A 19,299-nucleotide genomic window follows, 5' to 3' on the forward strand; every position below is an offset into this window, starting at 1 on the left:
ATGTTGTGGCAATCACGTTAACACACTGCCTCCGAAACTTTCGTCTGTCAGAATTTTTTTAAATTGGGTTAGATTTTGTGTGTTTTTTGCAGAAAATATATATTTGATATATATATATACACATATATACTGTGTGTGTGTGTGTGTGTGTGTGTGTATATATATATGCTTTAAACAACAAAACACACACTTTGGAGTCAAAGGAAACAAAAACAACAAAAAAAAAACCATTAAAAAAAAAAAACATTTGTATCATTCAAAGATTTTAAATAAATGAACAGTCTTGGCTTTTCCATTAGTACTAGATTGAATAGTAGAAAAGTAAAATGACTACTGAGAAAATGGGCTTTTTGTTAGAAAACTTGCACTTATAATGTAAAATCTGACTAATAAAATTAGCAAATGAATTACAAAAGCCCCCTTATTCACACTGTTATCATACTTTAAATATATGTATTAAAGAATTAAAGAGTAAATTTTCCTCATAACATAACTTTTTCACATGACTACAACGCCAGAAAATGTGGGGTGTTTTGAGAGATGTTTTGACAGTTCAGAGGAATACGATAACACGCATATGAAGTTTCGGACTCGGTGTGCAAAGGGCCGTGAGAATGCAACCAATAAAACGGCTGTATAATGCAAATGAAGATTGTGGGGCAGCAAACATTATCTATAAGTACAGGATGTGGAGTAAAACTAAATTATTCATGATTCACTGTCCATGGCTCAGCTTCAGGTCGGATCGATCCCTGCTGGAGTGTGTTTGCTCAGGATTGCCCAAGTGCAAGGCAAACAGAGCGTCCCGGACGGCCTCGGCCAGCGCTGGAGTCAGAGGTTCAGTTAACGGACACAGACTTTGATATTTGTTTAAGGTGTGCCGTGAAGTCCTGCAGGCGTAACTGAGACTGCTCATAAACCGCTCACTGGAACTCAGAGTTGAAGATGCATATTCACAATTCTTCAGAAAACACATACGAGAACTTGAGAGTTATTTATATATATATAATATGGGTAAATAACTATATATATATATTAGGGCTGTCAAATGATTAATCGTGATTAATCACATCCAAAATAAAAGTTTTTTTTACATAATATATGTGGGTGCACTGTGTATAATTATTTTATATATATAAATACACACACATGCTTGTATATATTTAAGAAATATTTTCATGTATATACTGTATACAGATTTATATATAATTTATATTATATATAAATATAAATATTTTATATATAAATAAAAAAAATTCTTAAATATACATGCATGTGTGTGTATTTATACATATACAAAATAATTATACACAGTGCACCCACATATATTATGTAAAAAAAACTTTTATTTTGGATGTGATTAATCGTGATTAATCATTTGACAGCCCTAATATATATATTTAGTTTAATTGATTATATAAATAAACATTTTTTATATATATTTATTGATAAATTAATTGTATAAATTAATATTAAATATATGATACCATATTTTATAATATTATATTATAATACATTATAGTAACAGTACATTTTATAAAATAATTATAATTTATTTTATAAAATAAATACAAAAAATGTACATCAAATATAAATGAATGTTAACAATTAATATATTAAAATATTTAAATATAATATACAAATATATTGGTTACCCTAACCCTAATTATAATATGATATGTTGCTATATTATAATACAATATAGATCCAATAATATAATACATTTTATAAAATAATTAATGTATAAAATATACATAGAAATTAAGTTGTCTAGAAATGTTTATCAAATATAAATTAATGTTTATATATATATATATATATACACACACATTTTATGCAGTCATTATTATATATTAAAATATTTTTATAAATAAAATTAATATAATATATAAATAAGGTATAAAGTATATATCGTGATTATTGTATTACATTAATGAATATTATAAATTATATATGTATATAATTTAAAAAAAAAAAATTAAGTTGAAATGCATGATGGGATTGATGCTAAAGACACAAGTTAAAGAGTTTACATAATGCAGCGAGAGATCACGTGTGCGGTGATGTATATATATATTAGCACAGCAATAACTTCAGATAGCAGCCGTTTTACGACATTATGAGCTTTTGTTAGTTTCACTCTCTTTCTTTAATTACAGAACAATAAAATGCTGGAATGTTAATTAATTCCAGCTGGTTAAAACTGATTAGATGGCTGGTCTGATATTCCCGACGCCAGAAGATGACTCAGGAAACTGAATAGCTTACGCTGGACTTTCGCTGTGAGTGTTTTAAGACTGAACAGCATCTCCAGATTTGTGCTGAGATCCGCAGCGGACTCGGATCTGACCGTCAGTGTTACTGAGCTTCATCACAAGCCAAATGATCATGGAGAATGATCTCACGCTGCCTCTGTCACATGGCCAAAGCAAACCGAGACGCTGCGCTCGCTCGCCTCTGTGTGTTGTTGCTTTTCTGAACACGTCTCACCATAATTGCAACTATGCATTGCTTTCTCAGTGTTTCATAATGGGCATTAAACTTCTTCTTCTGTCTTAAAAAAAAAACATAGCATAAAAACTAAACATAACACCAGAACATAACATGTTATGTTTTAACCTGTAAAAAATGTCCACCTATTTCAACTTAAAAACTTAAATTCAGTTGCTATTTTTAAGTATAATCTGTCTGTGCAAGTCATTCAACGTAAATTATATTAAACTGACTTAAAAAAATAGAGTTGAATCTCCTTAAATTATTGATAAGTTAAAGTAATGTTAAAACAGAAGTTGTCATGATTCACTGATAATGTCTTTTTTTTTTTTACAGTTTATGTGGTTAGGTTATGTGGTTTTTGTTGTTGTATTATTATTATTATTATCATTATTATTAATATTGTTATTCATTTTATTCAATTCTTATATTTTGTATCTTATTGGAGCTGCTGTAACAATGGAATTTCCCCAGTGTGGGATTAATAAAGTTATTCAAATCAAATCAAATATTATGTTTTTTTTTATGTTATTTTGACATAACTTAAAAGTTAAAACTACATATTTTTTGCCGTTGTAATGTTATGCTGTTGTTTTGTTGACACAAAAAAAACATTATATAAAACATAACAGCAAAATATAACGTGTTAAGTTTTGTTATATTAGGTTTTATGTAATATTAAGATAAAAACAGAATAACAGCAAAATATAAAACATACCACAAAAAACATAACATAGCAAAACATGTTATGTTATATTTTATCTTGCTTTATGTTGTTTTAGAACATAAAAACATAGCAAAGCAAAACATGCTGTTATATGTAATGTTTTGCTATGTTATGTTTTATAACATAAATAACAACATATCCTAAAAAACAACACATGTTATGGTATATTTTGTTGCATTATGTTTATGTTTTATAAAATAAAAAAGAATAAAAAATAACAGCAAAAATATAAACACAACACAAAAGAGCATGTTATGTTGTTTTGTCATCTTATGTTGTGTTGTTTTATGTTGTTTTTATAACAAAAACATAACATAACGTTCAGTATTGTTATATGTAATGTTTTTCTATCTTATGCTGTTTTATAAGAAATACAACAAAAACAACAACATAACAAAAGATACCATAACAAAACTTTTTATGTTTTTTTTTAAAGAGGCAACGTAACATAACATAACATAACAAACACAAAACATAAAACATAACATATGTTATGCAGTTGAGCAGAGTGGGATTTTGGACCAATGAGGTCTCACTGTGGGCGGAGCTTCATAACATAACATTATAACGTAATGTAACACAACATAACACCAAAAAACAACGCAAAATTACATGTTTTGTCATGGTATCTTTTGTTATGTTTTGTTATATTTTATGTTGTTTTAAGATGCAACGTAACGTAACATAACATTAAACATAACATAGTATAGTGGGATTTTGGACCAATGAGGTCTTACTGTGGGCGGAGCTTCACAACATAACATAACACAACAACATTAAACAAAACATAAAACCTAACACAACATATAACATGTTATGCAGTTGTGTAGAGTGGGATTTTGGACCAATGAGGTCTCACTGTGGGCGGAGCTTCATAACATAACATAACAACATAAAACATAACATAAGACAACACATAACATAAAACAAAACATAACATAACATAACATAACAAAACAAAACATAAAACCTAACACAACATATAACATGTTATGCAGTTGTGTAGAGTGGGATTTTGGACCAATGAGGTCTCACTGTGGGCGGAGCTTCCCAGTGCAATTGCAAACAACCAACAATGTGACCAAGAACAATGCCCTGCCACTAATGTGTGGCTGGTTAGGACAGAAACGCAGGGATTTGCTGATTGGATGAAAGCGTGTGACGCACCTGTAGGTGTACGGCCCCATCTCAGTGAGGCGAGCTTTGGCTTCTCCCTTCAGGAAGGCGTCAGGGTTGGTGACGTTGAAGAAGAAGAACTGCATGAAGACTGGAGGCGGAGGATTCTTCCATGTGGCAAAAACTTTACTGCCTTCTGTCAGCGTGATCTCCTGAACACACAAAACACACAATCCAGACTCAATAGGGATGCTTTACATTACAGGATAAACAGCCGCTAGTTCATGTTTAGTACGATGCAAAGTTGATGAGATCGACTGGTCACGACTAGCTAGTAACGTCGTCAATTTGTTGTTCAACCACGCTGGTTAGTGATCTCACGCAGGTGGTGGAGTATTAACTTTTTTAATTTATCAGATTTTTTTTGCTATAAATTACAGACATGCATCTGAGGACTATTTCTAATTTTTCTGTTATTTGGCTTTATTTACAGATTCAATCATCGGCTCGTTCTTACGCACTAGAGCAGAATGGACCAAAATCATAACATTACATAAAACTTAAGATGTTATGTTTTGCTATGTTATATGTTGTAAAATATAAAACAACAGCAAAACATGTTATGTTATTTTTATGTTGTTTTCTAAAATAACTTTTTATGTTGTTTTCTAAAATAAAAAAACAACAACATGACATGGTGTTGTGTGTAATGTTTTGCTGTTTTCTATGGAAGCTTGTTTCCGCCACTGAATAAAAATAAAAAAATAAGACTAACTTTTTTTTTTTTATAACACGCAATTGCTACTTTATATCTCGCAATTCTGACTTTATATCTCGCAATTCTGACTTTATAACACGCAATTCTGACTTTATAACGCAATTCTGACTTTATAACACGCAATTCTGACTTTATATCAATCAATTCTGACTTTATATCTCGCAATTCTGACTTTATATCTCGCAATTCTGACTTTATATCTCGCAATTCTGACTTTATATCTCGCAATTCTGACTTTATATCTCGCAATTCTGACTTTATATCACACATTTCTGACTTTATAACCTGCAATTGCGACTTTATATTAATCAATTCTGACTTTATAACTCGCAATTCTGACTTTATATCTCGCAATTCTGACTTTATAACACGCAATTCTGACTTTATAACGCAATTCCGACTTTATAACACGCAATTCTGACTTTATATCAATCAATTCTGACTTTATATCTCGCAATTCTGACTTTATATCTCGCAATTCTGACTTTATATCTCGCAATTCTGACTTTATATCAATCAATTCTGACTTTATATCTCGCAATTCTGACTTTATATCTCGCAATTCTGACTTTATAACCTGCAATTGCGACTTTATATCAATCAATTCTGACTTTATAACAGCCAATTGCGACTTTATATCAATCAATTCTGACTTTATATCTCGCAATTCTGACTTTATATCTCGCAATTCTGACTTTATATCTCGCAATTCTGACTTTATAACAGCCAATTGCGACTTTATATCAATCAATTCTGAATTTATAACACGCAATTGCGACTTTATATCAATCAATTCTGACTTTATATCTCGCAATTCTGACTTTATATCTCGCAATTTCGACTTTATATTAATCAATTCTGACTTTATATCTCGCAATTGCGATTTTATATCAATCAATTCTGACTTTACAACACGCAATTCTGACTTTATAACCTGCAATTGCGACTTTATATCAATGAATTCTGACTTTATATCTCGCAATTGCGATTTTATCAATCAATTCTGACTTTATATCTCGCAATTGCGATATTATATCAATCAATTCTGACTTTACAACACGCAATTCTGACTTTATCAATCAATTCTGACTTTACAACACGCATTTCTGACTTTATAACCTGCAATTGCGACTTTATATCAATGAATTCTGACTTTATATCTCGCAATTGCGATTTTATATCAATCAATTCTGACTTTATATCTCGCAATTGCGATTTTATATCAATCAATTCTGACTTTACAACACGCATTTCTGACTTTATAACCTGCAATTGCGACTTTATATCAATGAATTCTGACTTTATATCTCGCAATTGCGATTTTATATCAATCAATTCTGACTTTATATCTCGCAATTCTGACTTTATATCAATCAATTCTGACTTTACAACACGCAATTCTGACTTTATATCACGCATTTCTGACTTTATCAATGAATTCTGACTTTATATTTCGCAATTGCGATTTTATATCAATCAATTCTGACTTTATATCTCGCAATTCTGACTTTATATCAATCAATTCTGACTTTACAACACGCAATTCTGACTTTATATCACGCATTTCTGACTTTATCAATGAATTCTGACTTTATATTTCGCAATTGCGATTTTATATCAATCAATTCTGACTTTATATCTCGCAATTCTGACTTTATATCAATCAATTCTGACTTTACAACACGCAATTCTGACTTTATATCACGCATTTCTGACTTTATAACCTGTAATTGCGACTTTATATTAATCAAATCTGACTTTATATCTCGCAATTCTGAGAAATAAAGTCAGAATTGCAAGATGTAAACTCGCAATTGTGAGAAAAAAAAGTCAAAATTGTGAGATAAAAAGTCGCAATTACCTTTTTTATTTTTCATTCTGTGGCGGAAACAAGCTTCCATAGTTTTCTGATATTTTTATAACAAAAAATAACATAAAATTATAATAAGTTACAGTATATTTCGCTGTGTTATGTTTTATGTTTTATAACAAAAAACATAACAGCAAAATAAAATAAAAAATAAAAAAAACATAACACAGCAAAACCTAACATCTTAAGTTTTATGTTATGCTGTTTGTGATATGTTGTAAAATATAAAACATAACATAACAGGAAAACATGTTATCTTTTGTTATGTTAGGTTTTCTAAAATAAAAAACAAAAACATGACATGTTTTGTTGTAATAGTTATGTTTTGCTATTCTTTATGCTATTTTTATAGCATTAAAAACATAACATGCTACAATAAATTGTCCTGTTGTTTTATAACAAACATAACAGCAAAATATAAAACAACATAGCAAAAAATACCATCTTAATTTTATGTTATGCTTTGTTTTATGTGAAATATATGTCGTAAAATAAAACAACATAACATGACAAAAGATAACGTGTTTTGCTGTTATGTTATTTTTTATGTTGTTTTCTAAATTATAAACATAACATGACATGTTTTGTTGTCATATGTAATGCTTTGCCTTGGTTTATGATATTTTTATAACATCATTTATGATACATGTATAACATAACATCATAAAAACAACAACATAACATGATATGGTTTATATTTTGCTGTGTTTTATAATATAAAAAACATAATACAAGACATAACATGACAACAAAAACATACACATAGCAATGTTATATTTTATGTTATAAAATACAAAAACAAAAAACAACAGCAAAACAACATGCTATGTTATGGCATTCATCACACTGGAAATAGAAGGTCAAGTTGAGCACATTGCATTGTGGGATACATTATTTAGGCCGGGTATCACCTGACCGAATGCACAACATTGTTGCTTACTCAAATGTAACATTTCTAAATTCCTCGAATCCTGATGAAGTTCATTCTCATCCGTTTGCCAAAGAACCAGCAGAAATATGAAGTATCACAAGAGCAATGAAAGATATTCAACCATGACTGTAATTATTAGATACTCTGTAACCAGACCATCTGAATCCACCCGTCCAGCACTGGGTCAAATGCAACACTCAGATAACCTCGACCCAGCCTGTGCGACGGGTGATTGGACCCTCGAGGAGCGCTGAGACATCGATCCCTTCCCGTTTGCCAGAAAACAGGCCAGAGATCACAAACAGCACAGACCCAGAAAACAGCTTTATAGTGACTCAGCACAGGACACACTCACACACACTCTCTCTCTCACTCTCTCTCTCACACACACACTCTCACTCACTCACTCACACACTCACTCACTCACTCACTCACTCACTCACTCACTCACTCATTCTCACTCTCTCACTCACACACACACACACTCACTCTCACTCTCTCACACACTCACTCACACACACAGTCATTAACTCAATCACTCAATCACTCAATCACTCACTCACTCACTCACTCACTCACTCTCACACACTCACTCACTCACACACACACTCATTCACTCAATCACTCACTCACTCTCACACACACTCACTCTCACACACACTCACTCACTCACTCACTCTCACTCAATCTCACACACACTCACTCACTCTCACACTCACTCACTCTCTCTCACTCTCTCACTCACTCACACACTCACACAAACACACTCACTCACTCAATCTCGCACACACTCACTCACTCACTCACTCACTCTCACACACAGTCACTCACTCTCACACACACTCACTCACTCACTCTCACACACACTCACTCACTCACTCTCACTCAATCTCACACACACTCACTCACTCTCACTCTCACACACACTCACTCACTCACTCTCACTCTCACACTCACTCTCTCACACACTCACACAAACACACTCACTCACTCAATCTCACACAAACTCACTCACTCACTCTCACTCACTCACTCTCACTCACTCTCACTCACTCACTCTCACTTACTCTCACACTCACTCACTCTCACACACACTCACTCACTCACTCTCTCACTCACTCACTCACTCACACACTCACTCACTCACTCACTCACTCACACAAACACACTCACTCACTCACTCTCACACACACTCACTCACTCACTCACTCACTCTCACACACACTCACTCACTCACTCTCACACACACACTCACTCTCACTCACTCACTCACTCACTCTCACACACACTCACTCTCACTCTCACTCTCACACACACTCACTCACTCTCACACTCACTCTCACTCTCTCACTCACTCTCACTCACTCTCACACTCACTCAATCACTCTCACACACACTCACTCACTCACTCTCTCACTCACTCACACAAACACACACTCACTCACTCACTCTCACACACACACTCACTCTCACTCACTCACTCACTCACTCTCACACACACACTCACTCTCACTCACTCACTCACTCACACTCACTCACTCTCACACTCACTCTCACTCTCTCACTCACTCTCACTCACTCTCACACTCACTCAATCACTCTCACACACACTCACTCACTCACTCTCTCACTCACTCACACAAACACACACTCACTCACTCACTCTCACACTCACTCTCACTCACTCACTCACACACTCACTCCTCACTCACTCACTCTCACTCTCTCACTCTCACTCTCACACGCACTCACTCACTCTCACACACACTCACTCACTCACTCACTCACTCACTCACTCACTCACTCACATAAGTTACTCTCTCTGGAGTTTGACTATCACTAGGGCACAGGCCCTGCAAACATATTTCCACAGTACATGTACATTTGTAAGGGGTTCAACAAAAGTCTCTGAGGAGAAACTGTTACTCAGAACTTCCCCAGTTAAAGATAGTTATCTTCACACTCGATTAAAGACGTTTAACACCCATTCACACCTCTATAAATAGGGACGCTGGATTGGAAAACAGAACTGACACTTACAGTTTTTTTCAATCGCTAACAAGCGCTTACCCATACTTCAGATACTTTTTCTAAACTCTTAACACAGACTCACACCTACAAAACACAATTGGCCAAATGGATAATTTTCTTCTCAAAAACACATTTTCTTAAATATATACTAACTCTTCATTTCAAAATAGAACACATCTTTCTCTGCACACACTAACTTTACCAAAACACTGGAAATCTGACTCAAAATGAAATTATTCTGTCATAGAATAACACTTGTTTTCGCTTGACAAGGTACATGCAGTCAATCAAAGTACACCAGGTTTCAAAATACTGGCTATTGTTGACATTACAATAACTGCATAGACTTTGATGTTTCAGTTTTACAGGTATTTGCATGCAAAACATGCAATCCACCGTTTTTACACTAAATTTCTTGGTTGGGAACTGTATGTCCACATGTACAGTAATGTTCACATTCAAAAGCATTCCAGTAAAAAGCAAATCAGTTTTTTCAACTCTCACTGCACCTCCATCTCTCACTGCATCTCTCACTGCATCTCTCACTGAACCTGCACCTCTCACTGCATCTCTCACTGCACCTGCATCTCTCACTGCATCTCTCACTGCACCTGCACCTCTCACTGCACCTGCATCTCTCACTGCACCTGCATCTCTCACTGCACCTGCACCTGCACCTCTCACTGCATCACCTGCACCTCTCACTGCATCTCTCACTGCATCTCTCACTGCACCTCTCACTGCATCTCTCACTGCACCTGCATCTCTCACTGGATCTCTCACTGCACCTGCACCTCTCACTGCATCTCTCACTGCACCTGCATCTCTCACTGCATCTCTCACTGCACCTGCATCTCTCACTGCATCTCTCACTGCACCTGCATCTCTCACTGCACCTGCATCTCTCACTGCATCTCTCACTGCATCTCTCACTGCACCTGCACCTCTCACTGCATCTGCATCTCTCACTGCATCTCTCACTGCACCTGCATCTCTCACTGCATCTCTCACTGCACCTGCACCTCTCACTGCACCTGCATCTCTCACTGCACCTGCATCTCTCACTGCATCTCTCACTGCACCTGCACCTCTCACTGCATCTCTCACTGCACCTCTCACTGCATCTCTCACTGCACCTGCATCTCTCACTGCATCTCTCACTGCACCTGCATCTCTCACTGCATCTCTCACTGCATCTGCACCTCTCACTGCACCTGCATCTCTCACTGCACCTGCATCTCTCACTGCATCTCTCACTGCACCTGCATCTCTCACTGCATCTCTCACTGCATCTGCACCTCTCACTGCACCTGCATCTCTCACTGCACCTGCATCTCTCACTGCACCTCTCACTGCATCTCTCACTGCACCTCTCACTGCATCTCTCACTGCACCTGCATCTCTCACTGGATCTCTCACTGCATCTCTCACTGCACCTGCATCTCTCACTGCATCTCTCACTGCACCTGCACCTCTCACTGCATCTGCATCTCTCACTGCATCTCTCACTGCACCTGCATCTCTCACTGCATCTCTCACTGCACCTGCATCTCTCACTGCATCTCTCACTGCACCTCTCACTGCATCTCTCACTGCACCTGCATCTCTCACTGCATCTCTCACTGCACCTGCATCTCTCACTGCATCTCTCACTGCACCTCTCACTGCATCTCTCACTGCACCTGCATCTCTCACTGCACCTCTCACTGCACCTGCATCTCTCACTGCATCTCTCACTGCACCTGCATCTCTCACTGCATCTGCATCTCTCACTGCACCTGCACCTCTCACTGCATCTGCATCTCTCACTGCATCTGCACCTCTCACTGCATCTGCACCTCTCACTGCATCTCTCACTGCACCTGCATCTCTCACTGCATCTCTCACTGCACCTGCATATCTCACTGCATCTCTCACTGCATCTCTCACTGCATCTCTCACTGCATCTCTCACTGCATCTCTCACTGCACTTGCATCTCTCACTGCATCTCTCACTGCACCTCTCACTGCATCTCTCACTGCACCTGCACCTCTCACTGCATCTCTCACTGCACTTGCATCTCTCACTGCATCTGTATCTCTCACTGCATCTCTCACTGCACCTGCACCTCTCACTGCATCTCTCACTGCACCTGCATCTCTCACTGCACCTGCATCTCTCACTGCATCTGCATCTCTCACTGCACCTGCATCTCTCACTGCACCTCTCACTGCATCTCTCACTGCACCTGCATCTCTCACTGCATCTGCATCTCTCACTGCACCTGCATCTCTCACTGCACCTCTCACTGCATCTCTCACTGCACCTGCACCTCTCACTGCATCTCTCACTGCATCTCTCACTGCACCTGCATCTCTCACTGCATCTCTCACTGCACCTGCATCTCTCACTGCATCTCTCACGGCATCTGCATCTCTCGCTGCACCTCTCACTGCATCTCTCACTGCATCTCTCACTGCATCTCTCACTGCACCTCTCACTGCATCTCTCACTGCACCTGCATCTCTCACTGCATCTCTCACTGCATCTCTCACGGCACCTGCATCTCTCACTGCATCTCTCACTGCACCTGCATCTCTCACTGCACCTGCATCTCTCACTGCATCTCTCACTGCACCTCTCACTGCATCTGCATCTCTCACTGCATCTCTCACTGCTCCTGCATCTCTCACTGCTCCTGCATCTCTCACTGCTCCTGCATCTCTCACTGAACCTGCATCTCTCACTGCTCCTGCATCTCTCACTGCACCTGCATCTCTCACTGCATCTCTCACTGAACCTGCATCTCTCACTGCTCCTGCATCTCTCACTGCTCCTGCATCTCTCACTGCACCTGCATCTCTCACTGCACCTGCATCTCTCACTGCATCTCTCACTGCTCCTGCATCTCTCACTGCTCCTGCATCTCTCACTGCTCCTGCATCTCTCACTGCACCTGCATATCTCACTGTACCTGCATCTCTCACTGCATCTCTCACTGCTCCTGCATCTCTCACTGCTCCTGCATCTCTCACTGCACCTGCATATCTCACTGCACCTGCATCTCTCACTGCACCTGCATCTCTCACTGCATCTCTAACTGGGCCTGATCTTCTCCCTGGGCCCCTTGCTCTTCCTCTTCCTTGTCCAGACATTACAGTGTTTGTCTTTTTCTGTTTCTGTTTCCAAAAACATCACTCCTCAAAGTCCTCCTTTTACTGTATAAGTGTCAATGTAATAGAAAAAAATAACCCTTGCCACTGAGTCTAAGGGTGTAGTCACACCAGGAAAGTCCGGTAGTTCACTTGCTTTGGTCCGGACCAAATCAAATTTTTTTTTTTTTTTTTTTGGTACAGTTCGCTTTCACACTGCTCTTTTTTGCAAGTGAACCAAAATTTGTAAACAAAACCACACGTGTGCTAAGGTCGTCCATTCATTGGACAAGGATTCTCAAGTAGGGAAATCAGGAAGTGCAAAAAAGGCTCAGCATGGAGATATTTCGTACTGCAATATTTGTTATTTTACTAATTATGTTTTATTCTGTACAAACGCAATATGAAGAAACTGCGCAGAAGACGGATAAGGTATAAAGTTTTCATTCATAGAGAGGGGCTATGTTCACACATTCAAATAATGAGATTCTTATTGTATATACTGCTAACAAGTGCTGTCAATGTTAACGCTTGCGATTTAAGTTTGTCCAGTTTAACGCAGCGTCATCCTTGTATTGTAACTATCGTTACATTATATGAACTGCAAAAGCTTTTTTTTGCATCTATGCGCGATTAGACTAAAGAGAACGCGCTGTATGTGAATGTCCTGATGCACACACTCATTCATCATTCCATTCCAATGATGCACACACACGACGCGCAGAAAGACGCGCAACAGTATCGTGTGGCCAGACAGCGCGCCGGAGTGGAATTCTCTTTCGCACTTGAACAACAATAACACAAACCATTATGCCAAAATCTCCGACTACGGAAGCCTGTTAACTCAAAGGCGCAGTGCTTTCTTGCAATTGGGTCGGTTCATGTTCACACCGTAAACGAACCGTACCAGAGTTCGTTTGGAACCGTACCGAGACCACCTCTTCAGCTGGGTCTCGGTTCGGTTGTTTGGTCCGCACCAGAGTTCGATTGCTGTATTCACACCTGCCCAAAAGGTCCGCACCAAGGGGGGAATTGAACTAGAGTTCGATTCAATCGAACCAAACAAGGCAGGTGTTAATACACCCTAAGCCAGACTGGAATGAGCTGTGGTTGGCCCAATTTACCCAACATAAATAAGCTGTGGGTCAATTATTCAATTGTTTGTTTATTATCAGCTGAGATATATTGTTTTTTAACTGATATCATTGCAGAAGCAGAGGTTTTTATACTGTCTCTAAGGTTTGGAATATTTTTTTTGCTATTGTGGGATGGTGTGTGTTAACATTTGTAAATACTACAAAAACAATCCATAATTTTGTTGGTAGGTGTAGCTTGTCTGTTAAGAAAATGTAAGCATTGTGGAAATGTGTTCACTGACTGCATATTGTGTGAAAACGACATGAAATGTGTGAATGGTATGGCCACAAAAGACGATGCTGTGCTAATTGTGTTTAGGGTTTTGAAAATGTGACAACTGGTTGGACAAACACTTGTTAGCGACTGAAAAAAACTGTAATTCAACACTTTATAATAATAATAATCATAATCATATAGGTTATTTTAAAAAGTTGATGTAATAAATACACAATAATGATGTTAAACTGTGTGTGTGTGTGTGTGTGTGTGTGTGTGTGTGTGTATATATATATATATATTTTTAAATATAAATATATATATTTTTTTATATACAAATATAATTATATAAATAAATATTATTTCTAATAACTACAGTACCTGTCAAAAGTTTGGAAACATTAATTCTTTTTTTTTAATGTTAGGTCTCTTCTGCTCACCAAGCCTGCATTTATTTTGTCAAAAATACAGTGAAAACAGTGAAAAATTATTCCAGTGTAAATAATCTTAAATAAATCATCAGTTTTCTATGTGAATATACAGTAAAGTGTAATTTATTCCTGTGATCAAAGCTGAATGTTGAGCATCATTACTCCAGTCTTCAGTGTCACATGATCCTTCACAAATCACTCTGATATGAGGATTTGATGCTCAAGAAACTTGTAATGATTATTACAGAAAATGATTATTATCAATGTGGGAAACAGTTGTGCTGCATAAGATTAACAATAATTTTAATTATCTATAATGGTTGTTAAACGAACTGTCATAAACCTCCAATGCCTCAGTGTGAATGAATCACTGTTACTGAATGTTATGATTCATAGTTCTGGAGACCGACTGTAATCATATCGGGTTTATCCAGAGGAGGAAACCGAGATCAGGAAATCTGCTGATATATGCTGACACTTCTGTTAATTGGGCAAGCAAGCACAGTTATGGGTGGATAATCTGAAAATGGTTGATATAAAGGATTAAATGATGGGTCCTACGACAACGCTACACAATCTGATCAGACCGCCACTGCATTCCACATCTAAACCACATCCAACTGACTAATCTTCAGCAAACGTGCATTAAGAGTTTATTTAGCACGAGTTTCTTCCCTATTAAACTAATGAAACTCTCTCACACACACACACACACCCACACATGTGAGGCTGGACTGAATGACCCCTCATTAACACACACACACACACACACACACACACACACACACGCACACACACAGATCACATGACCATCAGCTAATACTCATTCCTGAACATTTCTTTTCTTCACTTCTTTTCTTATGTAAAACTCCACCAGCCAAGAGCTCTAGAAAAAACGCTGAAGTATTTGTCCAGAACGTTTATACTAATCTAAGCTTCACTGCTATTTAACACACTTTCAATAGCCAAAAGAGTATTTTTATTATATGTCAAAATCCAGCTACACAATCCAGAGAATCATACATATTTAAATATATATATATATATACACTATTGTTAGAATAACAACTCTCTTCTGCTCACCAGAGCTGCATTTATTTGATCAAAAATACAGTAAAATATTATTCTAATGTAAATCAGCTGTTTTCTATGTGAATATACAGTAAAGTGTAATTTATTCCTGTGATCAAAGCTGAATTTTCAGCATCATTACTCCAGTCTTCAGTGTCACATGATCCTTCACAAATCACTCTAATAAGATGATTTTTTTTATGTATTTTATTTTTCAGGATTCTTTGATTAAAAAGAAAAAGAATTAAAAAGAACAGCATTTATTTGAAATAGGAATATTTCATAACATTGCAAATGTCTTTACTGTCAATTTTGAACAATTTAATGCGTTGATGAATAAAACTATTATTATTATTTATTTTTTTATCTTACTGACCCCAAACATTTGATAGCATACTTTACTCTGCTATAGACATGATTTCTCATTTTCCTTCTGCGATCGAAAGCATTTCATGAAATAAACAAGGAAAACTCTATAGTAGAAGTGATTGTACGGTGCCAGCAGGGAAAACATGCTGAATGCAGATTAGAAAATGCAACTAACCATATATATGTGCATAGTTAGTAAAGGAAATGAAAAACACTTCAGTTCAGATGTTTCAGTGCTGATACGACTTAGCAAACACAAACACCACTAACTACAGTGTGTGTTCTTAACAGGCGGAAGTGGGGAACAAACCGCTGTTCTCCTCCTCAGGCCTGTACTCTACTCTATAGTTTGTGGATTGTGTTTGACTCTCTGTAGAACTGAAGGAATGAGATCAGACACACTGACGCCACGAACACAGGCGAGCGTAGCCTAAAAATACTTCATAATACCTGTGATGATAAATTCAATGCTTTTCTAACTAAGAAAAATAACAGCACAGGGGGTGTTGCAAAGGGTTTAATCAGGCGCTTCATATGTAGAACCTTTTAGGGGATGAGGATAAAGGCTCTTTTAAATTGAGTCAAGAACCCTAGAGTTCTATAGAGAACCGCATTGGACCTTTTTGGAATAACGTTTGATTAAATTGAGTCAAGAACCCTAGAGTTCTATTATAGAACCGCATTGGACCTTTTTGGAATAAAGTTTCTTTAAAATTTAGTCAAGAACCCTAGATTTCTATATAGAACCGTATTGAACATTTTTGGCATAAAGTCTCTTTAAAACTGAGTCAAGAATCCTAGAGTTCTATATAGAACTGAATTGGACCTTTTTGGCATAAAGTTTCTTTAAATTGAGTCAAGAACCCTAGAGTTCTATATAGAACTGCATTGGACCTTTTTGGCATAAAGTTTCTTTAAATTGAGTCAAGAACCCTAGAGTTCTATATAGAACTGCATTGGACCTTTTTGGCATAAAGGCTCTTTTAAATTTAGTCAAGAACGCTAGAGTTCTATATAGAACCGCATTAGACCTTTTTGGAATAAAGTTTGTTTAAACTGAGTCAAGAACCCTAGAGTTCTATATAGAACCCCATTGGACCTTTTTGGAATAAAGTTTGTTTAAATTGAGTCAAGAACCCTAGAGTTCTATATAGAACCCCATTGGACCTTTTTGGAATAAAGTTTCTTTAAAATTTAGTCAAGAACCCTAGATTTCTATATAGAACCGTATTGAACATTTTTGGCATAAAGTCTCTTTAAAACTGAGTCAAGAACCCTAGAGTTCTATATAGAACTGAATTGGACCTTTTTGGCATAAAGTTTCTTTAAATTGAGTCAAGAACCCTAGAGTTCTATATAGAACTGCATTGGACCTTTTTGACATAAAGGCTCTTTTAAATTTAGTCAAGAACCCTAGAGTTCTATATAGAACTGCATTGGACCTTTTTGGAATAAAGTTTCTTTCAAATTGAGTCAAGAACCCTAGAGTTCTATATAGAACTGCATTGGACCTTTTTGGCATAAAGTTTCTTTAAATTGAGTCAAGAACCCTAGATTTCAATATAGAACCGCATTGGACCTTTTTGGAATAAAGTTTCTTTAAATTGAGTCAAGAACCCTAGAGTTATATATAGAACTGCATTGGACCTTTTTGGAATAAAATTTCTTTCAAATTGAGTCAAGAACCCTAGATTTCAATATAGAACCGCATTGGACCTTTTTGGAATAAAGTTTCTTTAAATTGAGTCAAGAACCCTAGAGTTATATATGGAACTGCATTGGACCTTTTTTGGCATAAAGGCTCTTTTAAATTTAGTCAAGAACGCTAGAGTTCTATATAGAACCGCATTGGACCTTTTTGGAATAAAGTTTCTTTAAATTGAGTCAAGAACCCTAGAGTTCTATATAGAGCCGCATTGGACCTTTTTGGCATAAAGTTTCTTTAAATTGAGTCAAGAACCCTAGATTTCTATATAGAACCGCATTGGACCTTTTTGGAATAAAGTTTCTTTAAAATTGAGTCAAGAACGTCTCGGTTACATATGGTAACCCTCGTTCCCTGAGGGAGGGAACGGAGACGTAGGTCAGACTGACCAATAGGAATCTCGCTAGAGAGGCCAATCTACTTCGAGTGAAACTAAAACAAGCCAATGCACATTGGCATGCAATCATTTGCATCAGCTGCGCGTCCTCGTCAGCGCGGGTATTTAACAGCAGCTGTTATGATTGCACGCTAGTTTTTTGCTGAGGAGCCAAACCTGAAAAAGCTGGCCGCCCCAGCGGGCGGCAGCAGATGTGGCGACGGGACCTACGTCTCCGTTCCCTCCCTCAGGGAACGAGGGTTACCATATGTAACCGAGACGTTCCCTATCGGTCAGTCACTACAACGTAGGTCAGACTGACCAATAGGAATCCCTACCAAAGCGCCACAGCTGCTGCACCCCATCCAGCGCCCCATGCAAGCCTCTACACCTTCTTGCCTAGAAGGACGATAGGAGGAGGCTACACACAGAGTGTATCTGTCACTGTTGTTCCGTAATAACCCATACAGTGAGATTATTGGATAACACTGGGAAAGCGTGCCCTTCAGTTAGGAAGGAGGACGGTGCGGAAGCCACTTACTTCAAGGAGTTATGTGGGGAATACATATGGACTAGCCCGAAGGCTGTACTACATATGAGATAGTGGGTGACTTAGCCCAAGGGAAAGACACGGGCTTCCGTTAGGAGCAGCCGTGGAAAATATACACATATGGGATCCCCGTAGGGTCACACATATGGAACCCAGCCCAGATCCGGTTCTCAAGGATTCAGCGGATAAAGGCCTGGCACCTGGACGCTCCGCCATGTCCGGGCCGAGGGGTTTTTGGAGGACTCAACAGGTTTTTCACTCTGGAGCAATAAGGGTGCACAGTAGGGTGCAGCAAGCCGACAGAGCCGGGCCTCTCGGTGCTTCTACCCGTTTAGGGTGAGAACACGGGAGGAGACCGGCTCTACA

At 37.5% G+C, this 19,299-nt stretch overlaps 1 protein-coding gene across 2 annotated transcripts in view; it reads right to left on the minus strand.

Annotated features, from left to right (window-relative positions):
- scarb2b (scavenger receptor class B, member 2b) overlaps positions 1–19,299 on the minus strand; it is a 70,815-nt gene that overhangs the window by 42,950 nt on the left and 8,566 nt on the right. For both annotated transcript variants that reach the window (XM_056257761.1, XM_056257762.1), the window contains exon 2: positions 4,388–4,548. In XM_056257761.1, coding sequence (XP_056113736.1) covers positions 4,388–4,548 — 161 coding nt within the window. The remainder of the gene's footprint in view (positions 1–4,387; positions 4,549–19,299) is intronic.

The sequence above is a fragment of the Rhinichthys klamathensis genome, unplaced genomic scaffold (assembly GCF_029890125.1).
Source record: "Rhinichthys klamathensis goyatoka isolate OS25496 unplaced genomic scaffold, OSU_Roscu_1.1 h1tg000143l_1, whole genome shotgun sequence".
NCBI lineage: Eukaryota > Metazoa > Chordata > Actinopteri > Cypriniformes > Leuciscidae > Rhinichthys > Rhinichthys klamathensis.